At 48.8% G+C, this 20015-nt stretch overlaps 1 protein-coding gene across 1 annotated transcript in view; it reads left to right on the top strand.

Moving 5' to 3' along the window:
- The first annotated feature begins 263 nt into the window (after positions 1-263).
- Positions 264-20015, top strand: part of LHFPL4 (LHFPL tetraspan subfamily member 4) — a 324830-nt gene continuing 305078 nt past the window's right edge. Inside the window, exon 1 of the mRNA XM_069206135.1 lies at positions 264-3169. Within this exon, the coding sequence (XP_069062236.1) occupies positions 2764-3169 (406 nt within the window). The 5' untranslated portion in view covers positions 264-2763. The remainder of the gene's footprint in view (positions 3170-20015) is intronic.

The raw sequence follows: 20015 nt of genomic DNA, 5'->3' as shown, positions 1-20015 counted from the left end.
TTTTCGTTCTTATTACTGCTATTACTGAAGGATTACAGAGCTGGTGGTACTCAAGGGTGATTACAGTCGGGTGACGTCAGTAATGTTAACAAAGTTCTGATTTATTGAACATAATAATGGTATCTATAATGTCTGTATTGATAAGATTGATGTGCTGGAGTACAATAACGTTAGTAGTAGTTGTAAGGTGATAGTCACGTGACGTTGACGCCGCACGCCCATTGGTTGCAGGCTGGCACTGTTGCTATGGCAGGGGGCGGAGTCCTGGGTGCTGGTACCCAACCGCTGATCTGTGAGCTGCATCTCTCAGCATCCTCAGCATCACTACGGCACCTGGGCATCTCTTGGCAGCCGTGGGCACCCCGGGCATGCACCTGTGCCCCCGGGCTCTCGGTGCCCACCAGAAGCCCCACGTCACCGCTTGGCTGGGCAGGAGGGGCTGCCAGGCTGCTGAAGGGTGCCAGGGGCCCCGTGCGGGAGAAGGCTGCCCGGGCCGGTGTGTGGGCGCCATCCACGCTCCCTGGTCCCCAGAGGAGGCTGTGGGCACATGCTTTGAATTGTCCATCCGGAGCCCCCACCCCCCGGGGGTGCTTCGCCCTGGGGTGCCCGCAGCACCGAGCACGGATCTGCAGTACCGCGGGAGCGCGCCCGGCCGCGGGAGCGCGCCTAGAGGAGCCCACGGACCATCAGCCAAGATGGAGCAGGAGCTGCGGCGTGGGGGCGGCCGGGCGGGCCGCTCCTGACGGAGACCACCAGCCCGGGACACCTCGGCCAGCAGCGGGGCCTGGTTGTATGGGCCCCTTGAGACCCCCTGTGGCTCCCCTTACCAGGGAGCATGAGAAGGAGTCCTCCCTGCACTCTCACAGCCAGGGTGAATCGATGAGGGGCCTCTGTCCTCCCTAAGTCCCCGGTACATGATCTCCCAGGGCTCAAGGGTTGTGTCTCAGGTCTCACTCATAGCGCCTCCCTCTCCAGCAGGTGTCACACCCGTAGTGCCCCCTCTCCAGCCGGTGTCTCACCCATAGCGCCTCCCTCTCCAGCAGGTGTCACACCCGTAGTGCCCCCTCTCCAGCCGGTGTCTCACTCATAGCGCCTCCCTCTCCAGCAGGTGTCACACCCGTAGTGCCCCCTCTCCAGCCGGTGTCTCACCCATAGCGCCTCCCTCTCCAGCAGGTGTCACACCCGTAGTGCCCCCTCTCCAGCCGGTGTCTCACTCATAGCGCCTCCCTCTCCAGCAGGTGTCACACCCGTAGTGCCCCTTCTCCAGCCAGTGCCTCACCCATAGCGCCCACTCGCCAGCCGGGGTCTCACCCATAGCGCCCACCTCTCCAGCCAGTGTCTCACCCATAACGCCCACTCTGCAGCCGGTGCCTCACCCACAGTGCCCCCTCTCCAGCCGGTGTCTTAGCCGTAGCGCCCCCTCTCCAGCCGGGTCTCAACTGTAGCGCCCCCTCTCCAGCCGGGTCTCAACTGTAGCGCCCCCTCTCCAGCGGGGTCTCACCTGTAGCGCTCACCTCTCCAGCCATTGTCTCACTCATAGCGCCCACTCTCCAGCCGGAGTCTCACCCATAGCGTCCACCTCTCCAGCCAGTGCCTCGCCCATAGCGCTCACTCCCCAGGTGGTGTCTCACTCATAGCGCCTCCTCTACAGCCGGTGTCTCACCCAGAGCGCTCCCTCTCCAGCCAGTGTCTGACCCTTAGCTCCCCCTCTCCTGCCAGTGTCTTAGCCGTAGCGCTCCCTCTCCAGCCGGGTCTCACCTGTGGCGCCCCCTCTGCAGCCGGGGTCTCACCCATAGCGCCCCCCTCTCCAGCCAGTGCCTCGCTCATAGCGCCCACCCTCCAGCCGGTGTCTCAGCCATAGCGCCCACTCTCCAGCCAGGGTCTCACCCATAGCGCCCACTCTCCAGCAGGTGTCGCAGCCGTAGCACCCCCTCTCCAGGCCTCTTCACTTCTCCCCTTCTGGGGAGCCCGTCAAGTGTACTTTGGGGATCCCTGAGCTCCACGCCTCAGATGGCCCCTTCACCCCTACTTTTGCACAGTAGGGCGCTGTAATTTTAGCGGCTCTCACCTCTTCGCCTTGCCCCCTCCTGGGCTCCTGATCTTCTACAAAAGGGCCCTCTGGGGGCCCCTCTGTCCCCACTGTTGTACATTATGGCCGAATAGGGTTGGATCCCGGACGTCTTTGCCTCTGGGGTCTCCTGTACCCCGACTGTTGGACAATAGGGTGCAAGCCTAGGACTGGGCCCTGGCTCCCCTGCTGTTTCATGGCAGTGCCCCTGGGCTAGCCCTGTAGTCCTGTGGCTGTAGGCTGGCGAGGCGTTGGCTTCCACTTGCCCACTAGAGTCCTCAAGTGTAAGACTATCAACTCTTCCCATCCACCTTCCCTTGGGTTTCAAAGTAGAGAGATCCTGGCTTCTCCCCCAACCTGGCCTTCTACCAATAGGATTACAAGCCTGGGTGCGCTTGGACTGACCCCTAGCCCAGAAGCACCCGTATCAATAGGGCCCCGTGTGGTGGCACCTTCATCTGTAGGGTTGGCACACAGAGTCCTCTTGGATTTTCCCCTAGTGTGGTGACACTTCTCAACCAATGGTCTCCTTGCCTTTGTCTACTTTGGTAGTGCTTTGAACCTCAGGTGGTAGCGCTTGAAGCTGTTGGCTTCCTCTGTTTCTTGGCCTTTCTACTCCTAAGGTTGACGGATAAGGGGCTCCTGGCTCCTCTCGCCCCCCAGCTGGAGCCAGCTGCACCACGCAGATCCCCACAATGCTGCCCTCCCAGGAGGCCTCTAAGCTCTACCATGAGAACTACATGCGGAACTCGCGGGCCATCGGGGTCCTGTGGGCCATCTTCACCATCTGCTTCGCCATCATCAACGTGGTGGTCTTCATTCAGCCCTACTGGATCGGGGACAGCATCAACACCCCTAAGCCGGGCTACTTCGGGCTCTTCCACTACTGTGTGGACAATGGGCTGCCCAACCGGGACCTGACGTGCCAGGGCTCCTTTACAGACTTCTCCAGCATCCCTTCGGCGGCCTTCAAGGCGGCTGCCTTCTTTGTCCTTCTCTCCATGGTGCTCATCCTGGGCTGCATCACCTGCTTTGCCCTCTTCTTCTTCTGCAACACGGCCACTGTCTACAAGATTTGTGCCTGGATGCAGCTGCTGGCAGGTGAGACTGGGCTCTGGGGGTGGTTAACAATGAAGTCTGTGACCAGGGGGGTCTTGGCTGCTTCTTGGAGGTCCTACCGGCTGGCAACAGGTAAGTGGTGCCCAGGCTCAGGCCTAATCTGGAAGAGAAGGTGACCCTGGCAAGGACCCTGTTGACTGGTGAAGTTGGCACTCAGTATGGCTCCTGGGGGCAGGCCATGAGACCATTGGCTGGGGCATCTCAGAGTAGGTGAGGGGACCACCGTCTTAGACAACAAGACAGGGAAGAGATGACTGCAGAGGGAACGTGGTCTCAGGGTCTATGGGGGTAGACCATGGTTGGGGGCCCTAGCCAGTGTGTAAGGGATGAACGTAGACAAGGGACGACAGGTCAGGTGGTTCTAGTGGTGGCAGATTAGATGTGATGCTGCAGTTGGCATTTTAGGGTGACAAAGATGGTGCTGATGTTGGGAGATGGCACCCTACAGTCAAGGGTTCCAAGGGGGTGAGGTTAGGTTGGTGGAAAGCTGTGCTTGATGTTATACCAGAAGATGCCTTTATGGGGCTGAAGTTGTCAAGTTATAGAGGCCAACTAGAGCTGACACACTAGGATAATTGTCCCAGATTTGGACTGATGTAGAGATGATTAATAGGCATAGGATGAAACAGACGTTGGGTAGGGGTCTCACGATGGGGAAGCACCTGTGAAATTAGAGGGGACTTTCACAGGGATGATATGACAAAATGGGAAGCAGAATTGAACTGATGTTGGCACGATAAGGAGACCGAGGGTGATATTAGGGGCTCAGAAGAGGCTGATATCAAGTGAGAGGGTGGGGAAGATGTTCTTGGGCAGTGGAGATTGCAGATGGGGCTGATGCTGGTAGGGTTGAAAGGTACCAGTATTGTGCTGATGTTGGCAGAATATGGGTGACTGGGATGTGGCTGACTTCAATGGAGTTGTCCCAAGATGGGCCGGATGTTGCCACCATTGTGAGGCCAAGGGTGATGCTGATGTTGGGGCTCATGCTGGCAGGTTAGAATTAAACAAACAGGGCTCCGGGGTCCTCTGTTTCATTACAAAAATGGGCATTTATGGCTTTGTGTGGACTATGATTTTTCCCAGTGATCAGCATTCATCATGGTTCATCTTAATGAGTCTGAATTAGAACATGCAACTCATGGCTGCAGATAAACTGACTATGTCACCCTTGCATTTTGACAATGAACCATTTGGGGCCAGAATTCCTTAGAATACAGTTTTTAAGGTCAATGAAAAGAATATTTACATTAGTTAACATTTGGAATTTATTGATCAGGTTTTACCATATTTTAAAATTGTCTTGTCCTGAAGGAGGCTTTTTGTCAAATAACTGAAGCCGAAACATTGTGAACAAGGTTTATTTCTCTTGTCACCATAACATTTATGTTTGAGACAAGGAGTTACATTTATATGGTGTTATGTTTGCTACTCCACAAGGACTTTGAGTGTTTGGAGACGGGTCATGATTTTTCTCACTTTCCTTTGGTAACTTGTGCTGCAAAGTTTTGTGCGAATTGATTCAGTTGTACGGCATCAGGATCATGGCGGTCCTGCTAGATGTGCACAAGAATTGAGAATCATTTATAATTTGTTGTAGATACACTTTCACTTTCCAATGCAAACTGAGCTACATCGAGTGCTTCTTTATTTCCTTCTTGTGTTTATTCCACAAAAATCATAACAATTGTTTTGTGTTTATTGTTCCTTATTCCTGACTTGTTAGTATCTTAATGGGATGACCTAAATGTATATCACAGTAAAAATATCTGATAGAAAGAAATCCAGATTGAACAGACCTGGCCCTCTCTGAGTTTTGATGCAGATTATTACGTTATGTTGATTGTTTAGCGCTATAATCACCCAAGAGGGTGTCTAGGCACTTGGGAAGGTGTGTAGATTTGTGGTCCCAAGGTGCTTAGATGAAGAGCCGGGTGAGGAAGAAGAGGCTCGGATGTGTTCAGGGAGGTCGTTCTACATCTTGGGTGTGATAAAAGAGAAAGAGAGACCTCCAGGTTTGATTTTGCAGGTGTGTGGAATGAGTGAGAGTGAGGCAGAGCATAGGTGCCTGGTGGGCTGGTGATAGGGTACGCAGCTGTTCAGGTGTTCTGATCCTGTGTTGTTTTAGTGCTTTGTATGTGTGCATGAGAAGTTTGGATTGGCTGCGCTTGTGAACGAGGAGCCAGTGAACCTTCCTGTGGTGCGGTGTGATGTGGGTGTGGCATGGGAGGTCAAGTATGAGTCTTACGGCTCCATACTGGATGGTCTGAAGACTGTGTAGGAGTTTGTAGATTTCAGAGTAGAGAGTGTTGCTTTAGTCAACCCTGCTGGTGATGAGTACCTGTGTGATGGTCCGTCTGGTGTTCTGAGGCAACCTAAGATTATACGCCCAGTGCAGGCGGATGTTAACAGATTGATGCCCCATGCTGGGGGTGTTAGTCTAAGTGGGAGGCCCAGGTTGAGGGTCGTCAGTGGCAGGTTTGAGGCCCATGATGGGGCAGATACGTCCCGTAGGGGCCTAGGATGACAGCAACTAGTGACACTGTCACGTGACAGTTCTGAGGTTTGAAGTTATGGGTCTAGGATGTTCACATTCAGAACCCGGATGGGGGTGTATGTGGGTTGATGTTGGTTCAACTGTGTTGAATGCAGTTGACATTGTATGTTGAGGAGAGGGTGAGACAGACCTGTTGTTGGCCTGTGCAGGCCCAGAATGATGGTTTATGTATGTAGTATCTGCATAGTACAAAGCTTGCAGAAAGGCTGTGGAGCACCGTACAGATTCAAAGACAGTCAAAGACCGAGCAAGGCTTTAAGCATGGACTGGACATCATTTAGGGGTCGGCTAGGGTTGCAGCTATGAGTCCTGGCTTGCCCTTGGCGACCCATGGTGCTTCCTAAAAGACCCCTGGCCTCGGAGGTTGCAAATTGTGTGCCAGGAAATCTGTGGCAGCTCCTTATAGACGTCAGTTGAGGTCCACTCTCTTTATTTCCTGCCGATTTGTCATTACACTAATAGTGAATAATGATAATGTATTTTTCGCTATTAGTGTAATAAAAATTAGGTCTGGGCGGAGCTCACGGAATTGCGATATGCGGAGCTCCACGAAGTGCCCAAAAAACTCTGACGCGCTACGTAGAGTTCCACAAACAGCGGAGTGCGTTAAGTTGTGCCGTTCACGCTGATTTTTAGCGCCAGGTGTTTGTTTCTTGCAGAAAAATCAGCTGAAATGGCTCCCTTCGCAGCGCAAGAGGGCGCTGCTTCTTTTCTGCCACTCAAGCTGATTTTCTACTCGAGTAGCAGCTACCTCAATGCGAATGGAAGGTTTCTCAGCTTGAGCGGTCACAACCATACTGCGACCGCTCACATTGAGAAATGTCGCCGGGAGGTGCTCTTGAGTAAGATTTTCCTTGCTCGTGCTCGCCAACTCACCATTGACAAGTGAGGGAAAAACACCACTCCGTCCCACTACGCAGAGTTTTTTGGAACTCCGTGCTCTACACGGAGCAGAGTTCACCACCCACCCCTAATAAAAATGGATTACAATTAGCTTGAATTTGCCCTTCCATGGCAGCTGAAGTAAGTAAACAATGTTTGTAATGTATGTTGTGTGCCTACCTGAGAGAGAGTATGTAAGTTTTGAATTTGTGTGTATGTGTAAGTATGTGTGTGTGAGTGAAAGTGAAGGTCAAGGGGCATGTGATGTCGCTTTCAATACCCCTGGCATTTCGACAAATTGACGTCCGTGGCTTTAAGTGGAATGAAAAAAAGAGGGGGGCAGGGGGTGGAGCCTATATAATTATGGGGATGGCTTAAACATATACGCTGAAATTGTTCTAGATTGCCACCCTACCCACACATTTGCATAGAATCACAACTGCAACTGGCATTCATGACCATCGCTCTATGCGCTTTGCAGAGAGGCCGAGGCTGGAATGACCATGTATCCTGAACACCTCTTTGACCCACTGACGGGCACTGAGGAAAACTCCCACTTGCTTCAGCCTCAACTCAATTGGGTCCTGTTATAAACACCTGGATGTGACTCAATTCAAATTATGCACCAAACACGAGTAATATGCTGCCTGAAAAAGAAAAAAAAACACAACATGCTTGAAAAAGTGAACAATCATGGAATCCAAGATTGAGTAAAGCATATGAAATATAAGCAGGAACAAAATGGATTTCCTTGATGTTTTTTACACTCATTGTTCTGAAATCGATCAGCATTTTTGCATGTAAATTTAAGGGCATGAACACAGGGCCCAAAGGGACCCATTTCAATGTCCGTTTTATATTACTGTGGGGTTTGAGAACCAGAAGGACCCCGTCCACTTAATGTCCCGAGACAGCCACACAAAAAGATAAATCTACGTGCTGGGCCTGAGATCTGAGAGTAGAGGTGTACTATTTACTGGGTCTGGAGGTGGACTTCTTTAAAGAGGTGTGTCGTCACGTCTTTCCTATATTGGATCAGGGCTGGGGCTGCCCAGCGGGATACAGGGCTGTTCTTCCAGAACATTGCTGCATAGATGGAGAGGACCAGTTGCTTTCGGATCACTGACAACATCGTGGTAAACAATACAGTTGACAAAAATATTGTGATAAAAATATCATTTACCATAATATTATGCTCCAATACCTATAATAGTAAGTACAAAAATATTTGAAAAATATCCTTCACCCCAAAATTGTCAAAAAATTGAAAAAAAAAAGAAATTAAAATATAAATGGAGGTTAACATAGTAAATGCTAAATATTTGAATATATAAATTTAATGTAAATTAAATAAATTCCACTTATATTTAATACTATATAAATAAATACTTATATAAAAACAACCAAATGTACATGTTCGTATATACATAAATATACATATGTCTGTGTATAGTGTAGCATAATTAATAATGTGTATTTTACATTATATTAATAGTTTTAATATTATTATTATATATGTATATATATTCATAGTAATAAATGTATAATATTCATACAGGTAATACAATGCAACATAAATATTTTTATTAATCATACAAACATTTAAATATATCAAATATACATACACAAAGATGTTCACATATAAACAATAGACTAAGAAAAATATACTATTAATGTAGACAATAAATAACATGTTAAAAATGGAAATATCCCCAAAACACATTTACAAAAAATATTATAAATATTAAATTTGAAAATAAAAACAAATATAATATATAAAAAATAAAACAAGTAATGCCATAAAATCTATTTAACCAGCATTAAGAAAACTATTGGAGTCTATGAGGGGTTAGTTTGACCATTCTCACTGTAAACAGCGCAATAGCAGGGTAATATTAGACTTCGGAGAGCTAAAACCTACTATTGCCACTCCAGTCAGGGCAACAGCAGAGAGCTGTGGACTTTGGAGGGGTGAAACGTACTATTCCGACTCCAGTGTCAGCAACAATAAAGCATTAACTGCAATTAGGTTAATTTTAATATTCCTACTGCCCAGTAAGCACGAGAAGAGAAAATACTTCACATCAAGCACATTACATGTATAAGTAACCTCCTAAATGTAGAAAACAATACTAAACTCTGAAGAAAAACATATTAATTAACATAAATATAGATATATCCACATATATATATATTTATGTTAATTATACTTCTGTATGTATTAAAAAACTAAAAACAATGAATCAATTTACATAATTACTATTCAATAAAAATAATTATCAATTGGTAAATAATTATTATTCAATTATGTAATTAATGTTCCACCCTGTAACTCTACAGACCTAGCAGCATGCACCTGAAATATAACTAAAAAAAAACAATTCCATTACTTACACATTTAAAATAATGGTCACCAATTAATAATTCATTGTAATTATCACTTAATTAACTTCCCATCCTAGACCCCTACAAACCTAGAATCATGAATCTAAAATAAAATAAATATTCCATAATTCACATATTTATTTAAGATATGATTAAATAATTTACAAATAATAAGTAATAGTTAATTTATTGTTGCTTAATTTACTTCCCACCCTAGACCCCCAAAAATCTAGCATCCTGCAACTAAAATATATGTAAAATAAAGCAGTATTCCATATTTTACATAATTAAAAAACAACGAAATAATGAATTAACAATTAATAATAAATTGCTAATTGCATATTACTTAATTAATGTCCCATTCTATACTCCTACAAACCTAGCAGGCCGCAACCCTAATAGAAGTAAAATAAATAAGTATTCCATAAATTACATACATTTCAATGAAATATTTAATTAACAATTAATAATAAATTGTTACTGATTTATTACTTAAATAACGTCACATCCTACACCCCTACAAACCTAACAACCTGCAAATATCATGTAACAAAATACGTCAGTATAAATTACATAATAAAAAACTATCATATAATAAATTTATTAAATAATTGTTAAACAATTATCACCTAATTAACTTCCCACTCTATTCCCCTACACACCCAACACCCCACTATGTCACTATACATCACTATTAAAAATTTATAAAAAAATTCTAAATCACTTAAAATTACAAGCTATATTTTTTAAAACAATTGATAATATTTATATAAAGAATATTAACATAAAATTAACATAGCAGCTAAAACACCTTAAAATAATTAAAACACTATGAGCCCGATTATGAGTTTAGTGGACAGGAATAGCCATACACCAAATTCCCGATGGGGTGTTTGCACCGTTCTGGCGCTCTCCCCACCAGCCCCATTAGCACTTTCCTATTGGGCTGGCCAGCGGAAACCAAGGTTACCGCTGGTCAGCCTGGTGGGAAAGTGGTGGCAGCATTGTTGTCGGCTTGTAATAGAGCCAGCGGCAATGCTGCCACATGCAGGGGGCACCAGCACCCTCAAAATACGCACTGTCTGCACAGCACAGCAGATAGTGCGCATTTTGAGGGTGCTGGGCAGGGGGACCCCTGCACTGCCCCCACTATGGCCCCCTGCACTTGTTCTCCACCAGCCTTTTCATGGTGGCGGAAAACAAGGTTGTAATCAGCGGGGCAACGCTGAGTTCAGCGTCGCCCTGGCTGATTGCAACCTGCACCACCATCGGCCCAGCGGTATCTAGGATCCTGGCGCAGATAGCAGTAGGCTGGCGGGTCTGCCTGCCAACCTCATAATGTGGCGGTTGGACTTCCACAACCGCGGCTGTCCGCCAGCCATCACAGCATTGGCACTCCTCGGACCGCCAATGTTGTAATCTGGCCCTATATCTTTAACCATTATAGTATTGAAATGATATCAACAACATGGATAATATTTAAAACGATAATACTTACCCCAAAAATGATATTCTTGACAACAATATTTATGCATCACAATATTTTGTGTTTCACTATATTTAATTCCAGACATTTCTGTCTCCCAAAATGTTTATATCGATATTTAGTCCAAACACTGTTGCTTTATTGTTTTCACTCTCTCTTCCGTCTGAGAGTGTCCTGGCTGCTGGTGTTCCCAGAGCCATCAAAGATGGTGAAGACGTCAGCCAGAGAGGTGAGGCTATGCTGTAACAACTTTGCATAAGAAGAAGGTGGTTTTAAAGATGGCATTGGCTGGCAAGGGTGATCAGCGGAGTTCCACCTGGGAGAGGGGGATGTGGTCATATTTCTTCAGGCCCATGATGAGGCCTGCTAAAGCTCGTCAGATGCCTTATAGGGGACCCGGGTGGAGTCTGGTAGGTAGTAGGAATCATGAACTAGGATAAGAGGTGCCATTGGCACAATTGAGCCCAGGTGGGAGTTCTCAAAAGGAGTGGGTGTAACTCACGTAATTCCATGTGGTGTGATCACAGGGAATTTCCCCAAAATTACAGGGAACTATGCAAGAAGAGTAATTCTGCATTTAGCTGTATTTTCTTGGTAAAAATTTGGGTAGAAATGCCCACTCGCATTCAAAATGGACGCAATTTTGCACTAGGAAATAGTGCTTAATGCAAGAGAATATGAATAGCGAGTGCGTGCAGCTCCTCACGCTCACTAAACTGTGCTTAGAGTATGACTTTCCCCAAATTTTCTCCTGAGGTTTAGCTTCCTCTCTCTGTCCTTCTCTGACTTCTCTTTCCCTCTCGCTCTTCCCCTCTCTCTGTCCTCCTCTGACTTCTCTTTCCCTCTCACTCTTCCCCTCTCTCTGTCCTCCCCTCCTTCCCTTTCCCGCTCACTCTTCCCCTCTCTCTGTCCTCCTCTGATTTCTCTTTCCTCCTCTGACTTCTCTTGCCCTCTCACTCTTCTCCTCTCTCTGTCCTCCTCTGACTTCTCTTTCCCTCTCGCTCTTCCCCTCTCTCTGACCTTCTCTGCTTCTCTTTCCCTCTCACTCTTCCCCTCTCTCTGTCCTCCTCTGACTTCTCTTTCCCTCTCACTCTTCCCCTCTCTCTGTCCTTCTCTGACTTCCCTTTCCCTCTCACTCTTCCCCTCTCTCTGTCCTCCTGACTACTCTTTCCCTCTCATTCTTCCCCTCTCTCTGTCCTTCTCTGACTTCTCTTTCCCTCTCGCTCTTCCCCTCTCTCTGTCCTCCTCTGACTTCTCTTTCCCTCTCACTCTTCCCCTCTCTCTGTCCTCCCCTCCTTCCCTTTCCCGCTCACTCTTCCCCTCTCTCTGTCCTCCTCTGATTTCTCTTTCCTCCTCTGACTTCTCTTGCCCTCTCACTCTTCTCCTCTCTCTGTCCTCCTCTGACTTCTCTTTCCCTCTCGCTCTTCCCCTCTCTCTGACCTTCTCTGCTTCTCTTTCCCTCTCACTCTTCCCCTCTCTCTGTCCTCCTCTGACTTCTCTTTCCCTCTCACTCTTCCCCTCTCTCTGTCCTTCTCTGACTTCCCTTTCCCTCTCACTCTTCCCCTCTCTCTGTCCTCCTGACTACTCTTTCCCTCTCATTCTTCCCCTCTCTCTGTCCTTCTCTGACTTCTCTTTCCCTCTCGCTCTTCCCCTCTCTCTGTCCTCCTCTGACTTCTCTTTCCCTCTCACTCTTCCCCTCTCTCTGTCCTCCCCTCCTTCCCTTTCCCTCTCACTCTTCCCCTCTCTCTGTCCTCCTGACTACTCTTTCCCTCTCATTCTTCCCCTCTCTCTGTCCTTCTCTGACTTCTCTTTCCCTCTCACTCTTCTCCTCTGACTTCTCTTTCCCTCTCGCTCTTCCCCTCTCTCTGTCCTCCTCTGACTTCTCTTTCACTCTCACTCTTCCACTCTCTCTGTCCTCCTCTGACTTCTCTTTCCCTCTCACTCTTCCCCTCTCTCTGTCTGTCCTTCTCTGACTTCTCTTTCCCTCTCACTCTTCCCCTTTCTCTGTCCTCCTCTGACTTCTCTTTCCCTCTCACTCTTCCCCTCTCTCTGTCCTCCCCTGCTTCTCTTTCACTCTCACTCTTCCCCTCTCTCTGTCCTCCTCTGACTTCTCTTTCCCTCTGACTCTTCCCCTCTCTCTGTCCTCCTCTGACTTCTCTTTCCCTCTCACTCTTCCCCTCCCTCTGTACTCCCATGGCTTCTCTTTCCCGCTCACTCTTCCCCTCTCTCTGTCCTTCTCTGCTTCTCTTTCCCTCTCACTCTTCCCCTCTCTCTGTCCTCCTCTGACTTCTCTTTCCCTCTCACTCTTCCCCTCTCTCTGTCCTCCTCTGACATCTTTCCCTCTCGCTCTTCCCCTCTCTCTGTCTTCCTCTGACTTCTCTTTCCCTCTTCCCCTCTCTCTGTCCTCCTCTGCTTCTCTTTCCCTCTCACTCTTCCCCTCTCTCTGTCCTCCTCTGACTTCTCTTTCCCTCTCACTCTTCCCCTCTCTCTGTCCTTCTCTACTTCTCTTTCCCTCTCACTCTTCCCCTCTCTCTCTGTCCTCCTCTGGCTTCTCTTTGCCTCTCGCTCTTCCCCTCTCTCTGTCCTCCTCTGACTTCTCTTTCCCTCTCACTCTTCCCCTCTCTCTCTGTCCTCCTCTGACTTCTCTTTCCCTCTCGCTCTTCCCCTCTCTCTGTCCTCCTCTGACTTCTCTTTCCCTCTCACTCTTCCCCTCTCTCTGTCCTCCTCTGACTTCTCTTTCCCTCTCACTCTTCCCCTCTCTCTGTCCTCCTCTGACATCTTTCCCTCTCGCTCTTCCCCTCTCTCTGTCTTCCTCTGACTTCTCTTTCCCTCTTCCCCTCTCTCTGTCCTCCTCTGCTTCTCTTTCCCTCTCACTCTTCCCCTCTCTCTGTCCTCCTCTGACTTCTCTTTCCCTCTCACTCTTCCCCTCTCTCTGTCCTTCTCTACTTCTCTTTCCCTCTCACTCTTCCCCTCTCTCTCTGTCCTCCTCTGGCTTCTCTTTGCCTCTCGCTCTTCCCCTCTCTCTGTCCTCCTCTGACTTCTCTTTCCCTCTCACTCTTCCCCTCTCTCTGTCCTCCTCTGACTTCTCTTTCCCTCTCACTCTTCCCCTCTCTCTGTCCTCCTCTGACATCTTTCCCTCTCGCTCTTCCCCTCTCTCTGTCTTCCTCTGACTTCTCTTTCCCTCTTCCCCTCTCTCTGTCCTCCTCTGCTTCTCTTTCCCTCTCACTCTTCCCCTCTCTCTGTCCTCCTCTGACTTCTCTTTCCCTCTCACTCTTCCCCTCTCTCTGTCCTTCTCTACTTCTCTTTCCCTCTCACTCTTCCCCTCTCTCTCTGTCCTCCTCTGGCTTCTCTTTGCCTCTCGCTCTTCCCCTCTCTCTGTCCTCCTCTGACTTCTCTTTCCCTCTCACTCTTCCCCTCTCTCTCTGTCCTCCTCTGACTTCTCTTTCCCTCTCACTCTTCCCCTCTCTCTCTGTCCTCCCCTCCTTCCCTTTCCCGCTCACTCTTCCCCTCTCTCTGTCCTCCTCTGATTTCTCTTTCCTCCTCTGACTTCTCTTGCCCTCTCACTCTTCTCCTCTCTCTGTCCTCCTCTGACTTCTCTTTCCCTCTCGCTCTTCCCCTCTCTCTGACCTTCTCTGCTTCTCTTTCCCTCTCACTCTTCCCCTCTCTCTGTCCTCCTCTGACTTCTCTTTCCCTCTCACTGTTCCCCTCTCTCTGTCCTTCTCTGACTTCCCTTTCCCTCTCACTCTTCCCCTCTCTCTGTCCTCCTCTGACTTCTCTGTCCTCCTGACTACTCTTTCCCTCTCATTCTTCCCCTCTCTCTGTCCTTCTCTGACTTCTCTTTCCCTCTCACTCTTCCCCTCTCTCTGTTCTCCTCTGACTTCTCTTTCCCTCTCGCTCTTCCCCTCTCTATGTCCTCCTCTGACTTCTCTTTCACTCTCACTCTTCCACTCTCTCTGTCCTCCTCTGACTTCTCTTTCCCTCTCACTCTTCCCCTCTCTCTGTCCTTCTCCGACTTCTCTTTCCCTCTCACTCTTCCCCTTTCTCTGTCCTCCTCTGACTTCTCTTTCCCTCTCACTCTTCCCCTCTCTCTGTCCTCCTCTGACTTCTCTTTCCCTCTCACTCTTCCCCTCTCTCTGTCCTCCCCTGCTTCTCTTTCACTCTCACTCTTCCCCTCTCTCTGTCCTCCTCTGACTTCTCTTTCCCTCTGACTCTTCCCCTCTCTCTGTCCTCCTCTGACTTCTCTTTCCCTCTCACTCTTCCCCTCCCTCTGTACTCCCATGGCTTCTCTTTCCCGCTCACTCTTCCCCTCTCTCTGTCCTTCTCTGCTTCTCTTTCCCTCTCACTCTTCCCCTCTCTCTGTCCTCCTCTGACTTCTCTTTCCCTCTCACTCTTCCCCTCTCTCTGTCCTCCTCTGACATCTTTCCCTCTCGCTCTTCCCCTCTCTCTGTCTTCCTCTGACTTCTCTTTCCCTCTTCCCCTCTCTCTGTCCTCCTCTGCTTCTCTTTCCCCTCTCACTCTTCCCCTCTCTCTGTCCTCCTCTGACTTCTTTTTCCCTCTCACTCTTCCCCTCTCTCTGTCCTTCTCTACTTCTCTTTCCCTCTCACTCTTCCCCTCTCTCTGTCCTCCTCTGGCTTCTCTTTGCCTCTCGCTCTTCCCCTCTCTCTGTCCTCCTCTGACTTCTCTTTCCCTCTCACTCTTCCCCTCTCTCTCTGTCCTCCTCTGACTTCTCTTTCCCTCTCACTCTTCCCCTCTCTCTCTGTCCTCCTTTGACTTCTCTTTCCCTCTCACTCTTCCCCTCTCTCTCTCTCTGTCCTTCTCTGACTTCTCTTTCCCTCTCACTCTTCCCCTCTCTCTGTCCTCCTCTGACTTCTCTTTCCCTCTCACTCTTCCCCTCTCTCTGTCCTCCTCTGACTTCTCTTTCCCTCTCACTCTTCCCCTCTCTCTCTGTCCTTCTCTGACTTCTCTTTCCCTCTCACTCTTCCCCTCTCTCTGTCGTGCTCTGACTTCTCTTTCCCTCTCGCCTCCTTCTGGCTCTCGTGATCCTTCTCTTGCTTTCTCCTATGTTCATCTCCTGCTCACTTCTCTCTCTGTATATATTCACCTTTCTCCTCCCTCACTCTGTCGCCCTCTGCGCCTCTCACTCTCTTGTTCCTCTATACCCTCGCACTGTTTACCTTCACTTTAGCCTCCACGTCCCGTCCGTTTCTATATCTTGTTATCTTCTTTCTGCTCTCTCGCTCTGTCTCTCCCTCTCTCTCCCCTCCTGTCTACAGCTCTCTCTTTTATCCTTCTTGTTCTCCCTTCCCCTCTCTTCACCTTTCACTCCTTCTACCTCTTCTCCTGGTCTGTCTCTCTCTCTTCCCTTTCCTCTCTACTCCCCCTACCTCTCTCTCCTCACAGTCTCCCCCTCTCTGTCTCTCTCTCTTTAGCATTCACTCCTGCTACCTCTTCTCCTGGTCTCTCTCTCTGCCTCTCCTCTCCTCCGCCTCTGCTCCCTCTACCTCTCTCTCCTCATGTTCTCTCTCTCTTTACCTTTCACTCATTCTACCTCTTCTCCTGGTCTCTCTCTCTCTCTCCTCCTCCCTTCCCTCTCTACTCCCCCTACCTCTCTCTCCTCACAGTCTCCCTCTCTCTCTCTCTCTTTACCATTCACCCCTGCTACCTCTTCTCCTGGTCTCTCTCTGCCTCTCCTCTCCTCCGCCTCTGCTCCCTCTACCTCTCTCTCCTCACACTCTCTTTACCTTTCACTCCTTCTACCTCTTCTCCTGGTATCTCTCTCTCTCTCTCTCCTCCCGTCCCTCTCTACTCCCTCTACCTCTCTCTTCACAGTCTCTCTCTCTTCACCTTCACTCCTTCTACCTCTTCTCCTGGTCTGTCTCTCTCTCTCCTCCTCCCTTCCCTCTCTACTCCCCCTACCTCTCTCTCCTCACAGTCTCCCTCTCTCTCTCTCTCTCACTCTTTACCTTTCACTCCTGCTACCTCTTTTCCTGGTCTCTCTCTCGCTCGCTCTCTCTCTCTCTCTCTCTGTACCATTCCTCCTGCTACCTCTTCTCCTGGTCTCTCTCTCTCTTTACCATTCCTCCTGCTACCTCTTCTCCTGGTCTCTCTCTTTCTCTCTTTGTCTCTTTACCATTCCTCCTACTACCTCTTCTCCTGGTATCTCTCTCTCTCTCTCTCTCTCCTCCCGTCCCTCTCTACTCCCTCTACCTCTCTCTTCACAGTCTCTCTCTCTTCACCTTCACTCCTTCTACCTCTTCTCCTGGTCTGTCTCTCTCTCTCCTCCTCCCTTCCCTCTCTACTCCCCCTACCTCTCTCTCCTCACAGTCTCCCTCTCTCTCTCTCTCACACTCTTTACCTTTCACTCCTGCTACCTCTTTTCCTGGTCTCTCTCTCGCTCGCTCTCTCTCTCTCTCTCTGTACCATTCCTCCTGCTACCTCTTCTCCTGGTCTCTCTCTCTCTTTACCATTCCTCCTGCTACCTCTTCTCCTGGTCTCTCTCTTTCTCTCTTTGTCTCTTTACCATTCCTCCTACTACCTCTTCTCCTAGTCTCTATCTCTCTCTCTTTACCATTCCTCCTGCTACCTCTTCTCCTGGTCTCTCTCTCTCTCTCTCTTTTTACAATTTCTCCTGCTACATCTTCTCCTGTTGTCTCTCTGTCTCTTTACCATTCCTCCTGCTACCTCTTCTCCTGGTCTCTCTCTCTCTCTCTTTTCACCATTTCTCCTGCTACCTCTTCTCCTGGTCTCTCTTTCTCTCTCTTGTTACCATTCACTCCTGCTACCTCTCTCTCTCTCCTCCCGTCCCTCTCTACGCTCTCTACCTCTCTCGCCTCACAATCTCTCTCTCTCTCTCTCTCTCTCTTTCTTTACCATTCAGTCCTGCTACCTCTTCTCCTGGTCTCTCTCTCTCTCTCTCTCTTCTCTGCCTCTCCTCCCTTCCCTCTCTGCTCCCCTACCTCTCTCTCCCACAGTCTCTCTCTCTCTCTTTTTACCTTTCCCTCCTTCTACCTCTTCTCCTGGTCTCCCCCTCTCTCTCCCTCTCATCTCTTCCCACTACCTCGCTCTAGTCAGTCTCTCTCTCTTTGCCGCTCCTCCACACCTCTCTTCCTCTCTCCCTCTCTCCGTGCATTGCATCCCTCCCCACCCTCTGTTTCTCCCTCCCTTCCCTTTCTCGTCCCCTCTCCCTCCTCATATTTTCTCTCTCTGCCTCTCCTCCCTCTCTGCTCCCCTTCCTCACAGTCTCTCTCTCTCTCTCTCTCTATATGCCTCCCCTCCTCACCTCACCTTTCCGCCCCTCCACTATGTTTCCCTTTCCTCTCTCTCCTCATAGTCTATCTCTCTCTCTCTGCCTCTCCCTCTCTCCTGTCTCACTCTCTGACTCTCTCCCCTCCCCTGCTCTCTCTTCCCCTCTCTCCCTCTCTCTCCTGTCTCTCTTTCTCTCCCTGTCTCTCGCTCTCTCCTCCCCAGCTCTCTCTTTCCCTCTCTCTCACACTGTCTCTCCCTCTCTGTCTCTTTCTCGCTGTCTCTCTCCTGTCGCTCTCTCTCTCTCTCTGTCTGTCTCTCTCTCCACCCCAGCTCTCTCTTCCCCTCTCCCTCTCTCTCCTCAGGATCTATCTCCCTTCCTGCCTCTCCTCCCCTGCTCTCTCTTTCCCTTTCTCTCTCTCTCTCTCTCTCTCTCCCCATCTCTATCTTTCCCTCTCTTTCTCGCTCTCTCTCTCCTGTCTCTCTTTCTCTCCCTGTCTCTCACTCTCTCCTCCTCAGCTCTCTCTTTCCCTCTCTCTCACTGTCTCTCCCTCTCTGTCTCTTTCTCTCTGTCTCTTTCTCTCGGTTCACCGCCCCCCTCACCCCCCCTCCCCCCGCCCCCCGTATAATTCCCTCTCGGTTCCCTATACACGCCTGATCGAGTGATGGCGGGGAAGGGGGGGGGGGGGGGGGGGGAGGGGAGGCTTCGTTGGGCACAGTGAGACCCCCCCCCCCCTCCTTTCCCACCCACGCAGCCGCACGAATCTATGTTGGGAATTACTCTGAGGACGGGTGGGGGTGATGCGGCGCGAGACTAAAGGCGTCCCCACCACCTGAGATGCTGTGAGCATCATTTAAATACAGCCTGCTGGGAGGGGGCATGATTACCCCCCTTCCCACAATATTAACCCGGCTCCACAGGATGCCCCTGTCCTATAAATATTGGCCCCAGCCTGTCCTGTAGCCATGAGACTCACTGTATATACAGCACGCTGAGGTTTAGGAGGTGCCTGTCCCATAAATACCGACCCAGCCTGTCCTGTCGCAGACAGACAGATAGATAGACAGACAGACAGATAGACAGATAATGGTGCGGACATATACATGCAAACAGCTGCAGATATACAGAGATACATGCAAACACACCTTCACATATACAGAGATGCATGCAAACAGAGCTGCAGATATACAGCGATACATGCAAACAATACATGCAAACAGCGGCACATATATAGAGATACATGCAAACACAGCTACAGATATACAGAGATACATGCTAACACAGCTGCAGATATACAGAGATACATGCAAACACACCTGCACATATACAGAGATGCATGCAAACAGAGCTGCAGATATACAGAGATACATGCAAACAGAGCTGCACATATACAGAGATACATGCAAACACAGCTACAGATATATAGAGATACATGCAAACACAGCTGCAGTATACAGAGATACATGCAAACACACTCGCAGATATACAGAGATGCATGCAAACAGAGCTGCAGATATATAGAGATACATGCAAACAGAGCTGAAGGTATACTGAGATGCATGCATACATACAAACAGAGCTGCACATATACAGAGATGCATGCATACATGCAAACAGAGCTGCACATATACAGAGATGCATGCAAACAGAGCTGCAGATATACAGAGATACATGCAAACAGAGCTGCACATATACAGAGATACATGCAAACAATACATGCAAACAGAGCTGCACATATACAGAGATACATGCAAACACAGCTACAGATATACAGAGATACATGCAAACAAACCCGCAGATATACAGAGATGCATGCAAACAGAGCTGCATATATATAGAGATACATGCAAACAGAGCTGAAGGTATACTGAGATGCATGCATACATACAAACAGAGCTGCACATATACAGAGATGCATGCATACATACAAACAGAGCTGCAGATATACAGAGATACATGCAAACAGAGCTGCACCTATACAGAGATATATGCAAACAATACATGCAAACAGAGCTGCATGTATACAGAGATACATGCAAACAGAGCTGCAGATATACAGAGATGCATGCATACATACAAACAGAGCTGCACATATACAGAGATGCATGCATACATACAAACAGAGCTGCACATATACAGAGATACATGCAAACATACAAACAGAGCTGCACATATGCAGAGATAAATATAAACAGAGCTGCAGATATAAAGACAGAGATTTATGCAAACGGAGCTGCAGATGCATAGAGAAAGCGATATAGGAAAACAGAGCTGT

This window comes from Pleurodeles waltl, chromosome 9 (assembly GCF_031143425.1).
Source record: "Pleurodeles waltl isolate 20211129_DDA chromosome 9, aPleWal1.hap1.20221129, whole genome shotgun sequence".
NCBI classification, from domain to species: domain Eukaryota; kingdom Metazoa; phylum Chordata; class Amphibia; order Caudata; family Salamandridae; genus Pleurodeles; species Pleurodeles waltl.
The sequence above is the reverse complement of the archived record's forward strand: the minus strand, read 5'-3'. Positions and strand labels throughout refer to the sequence as shown.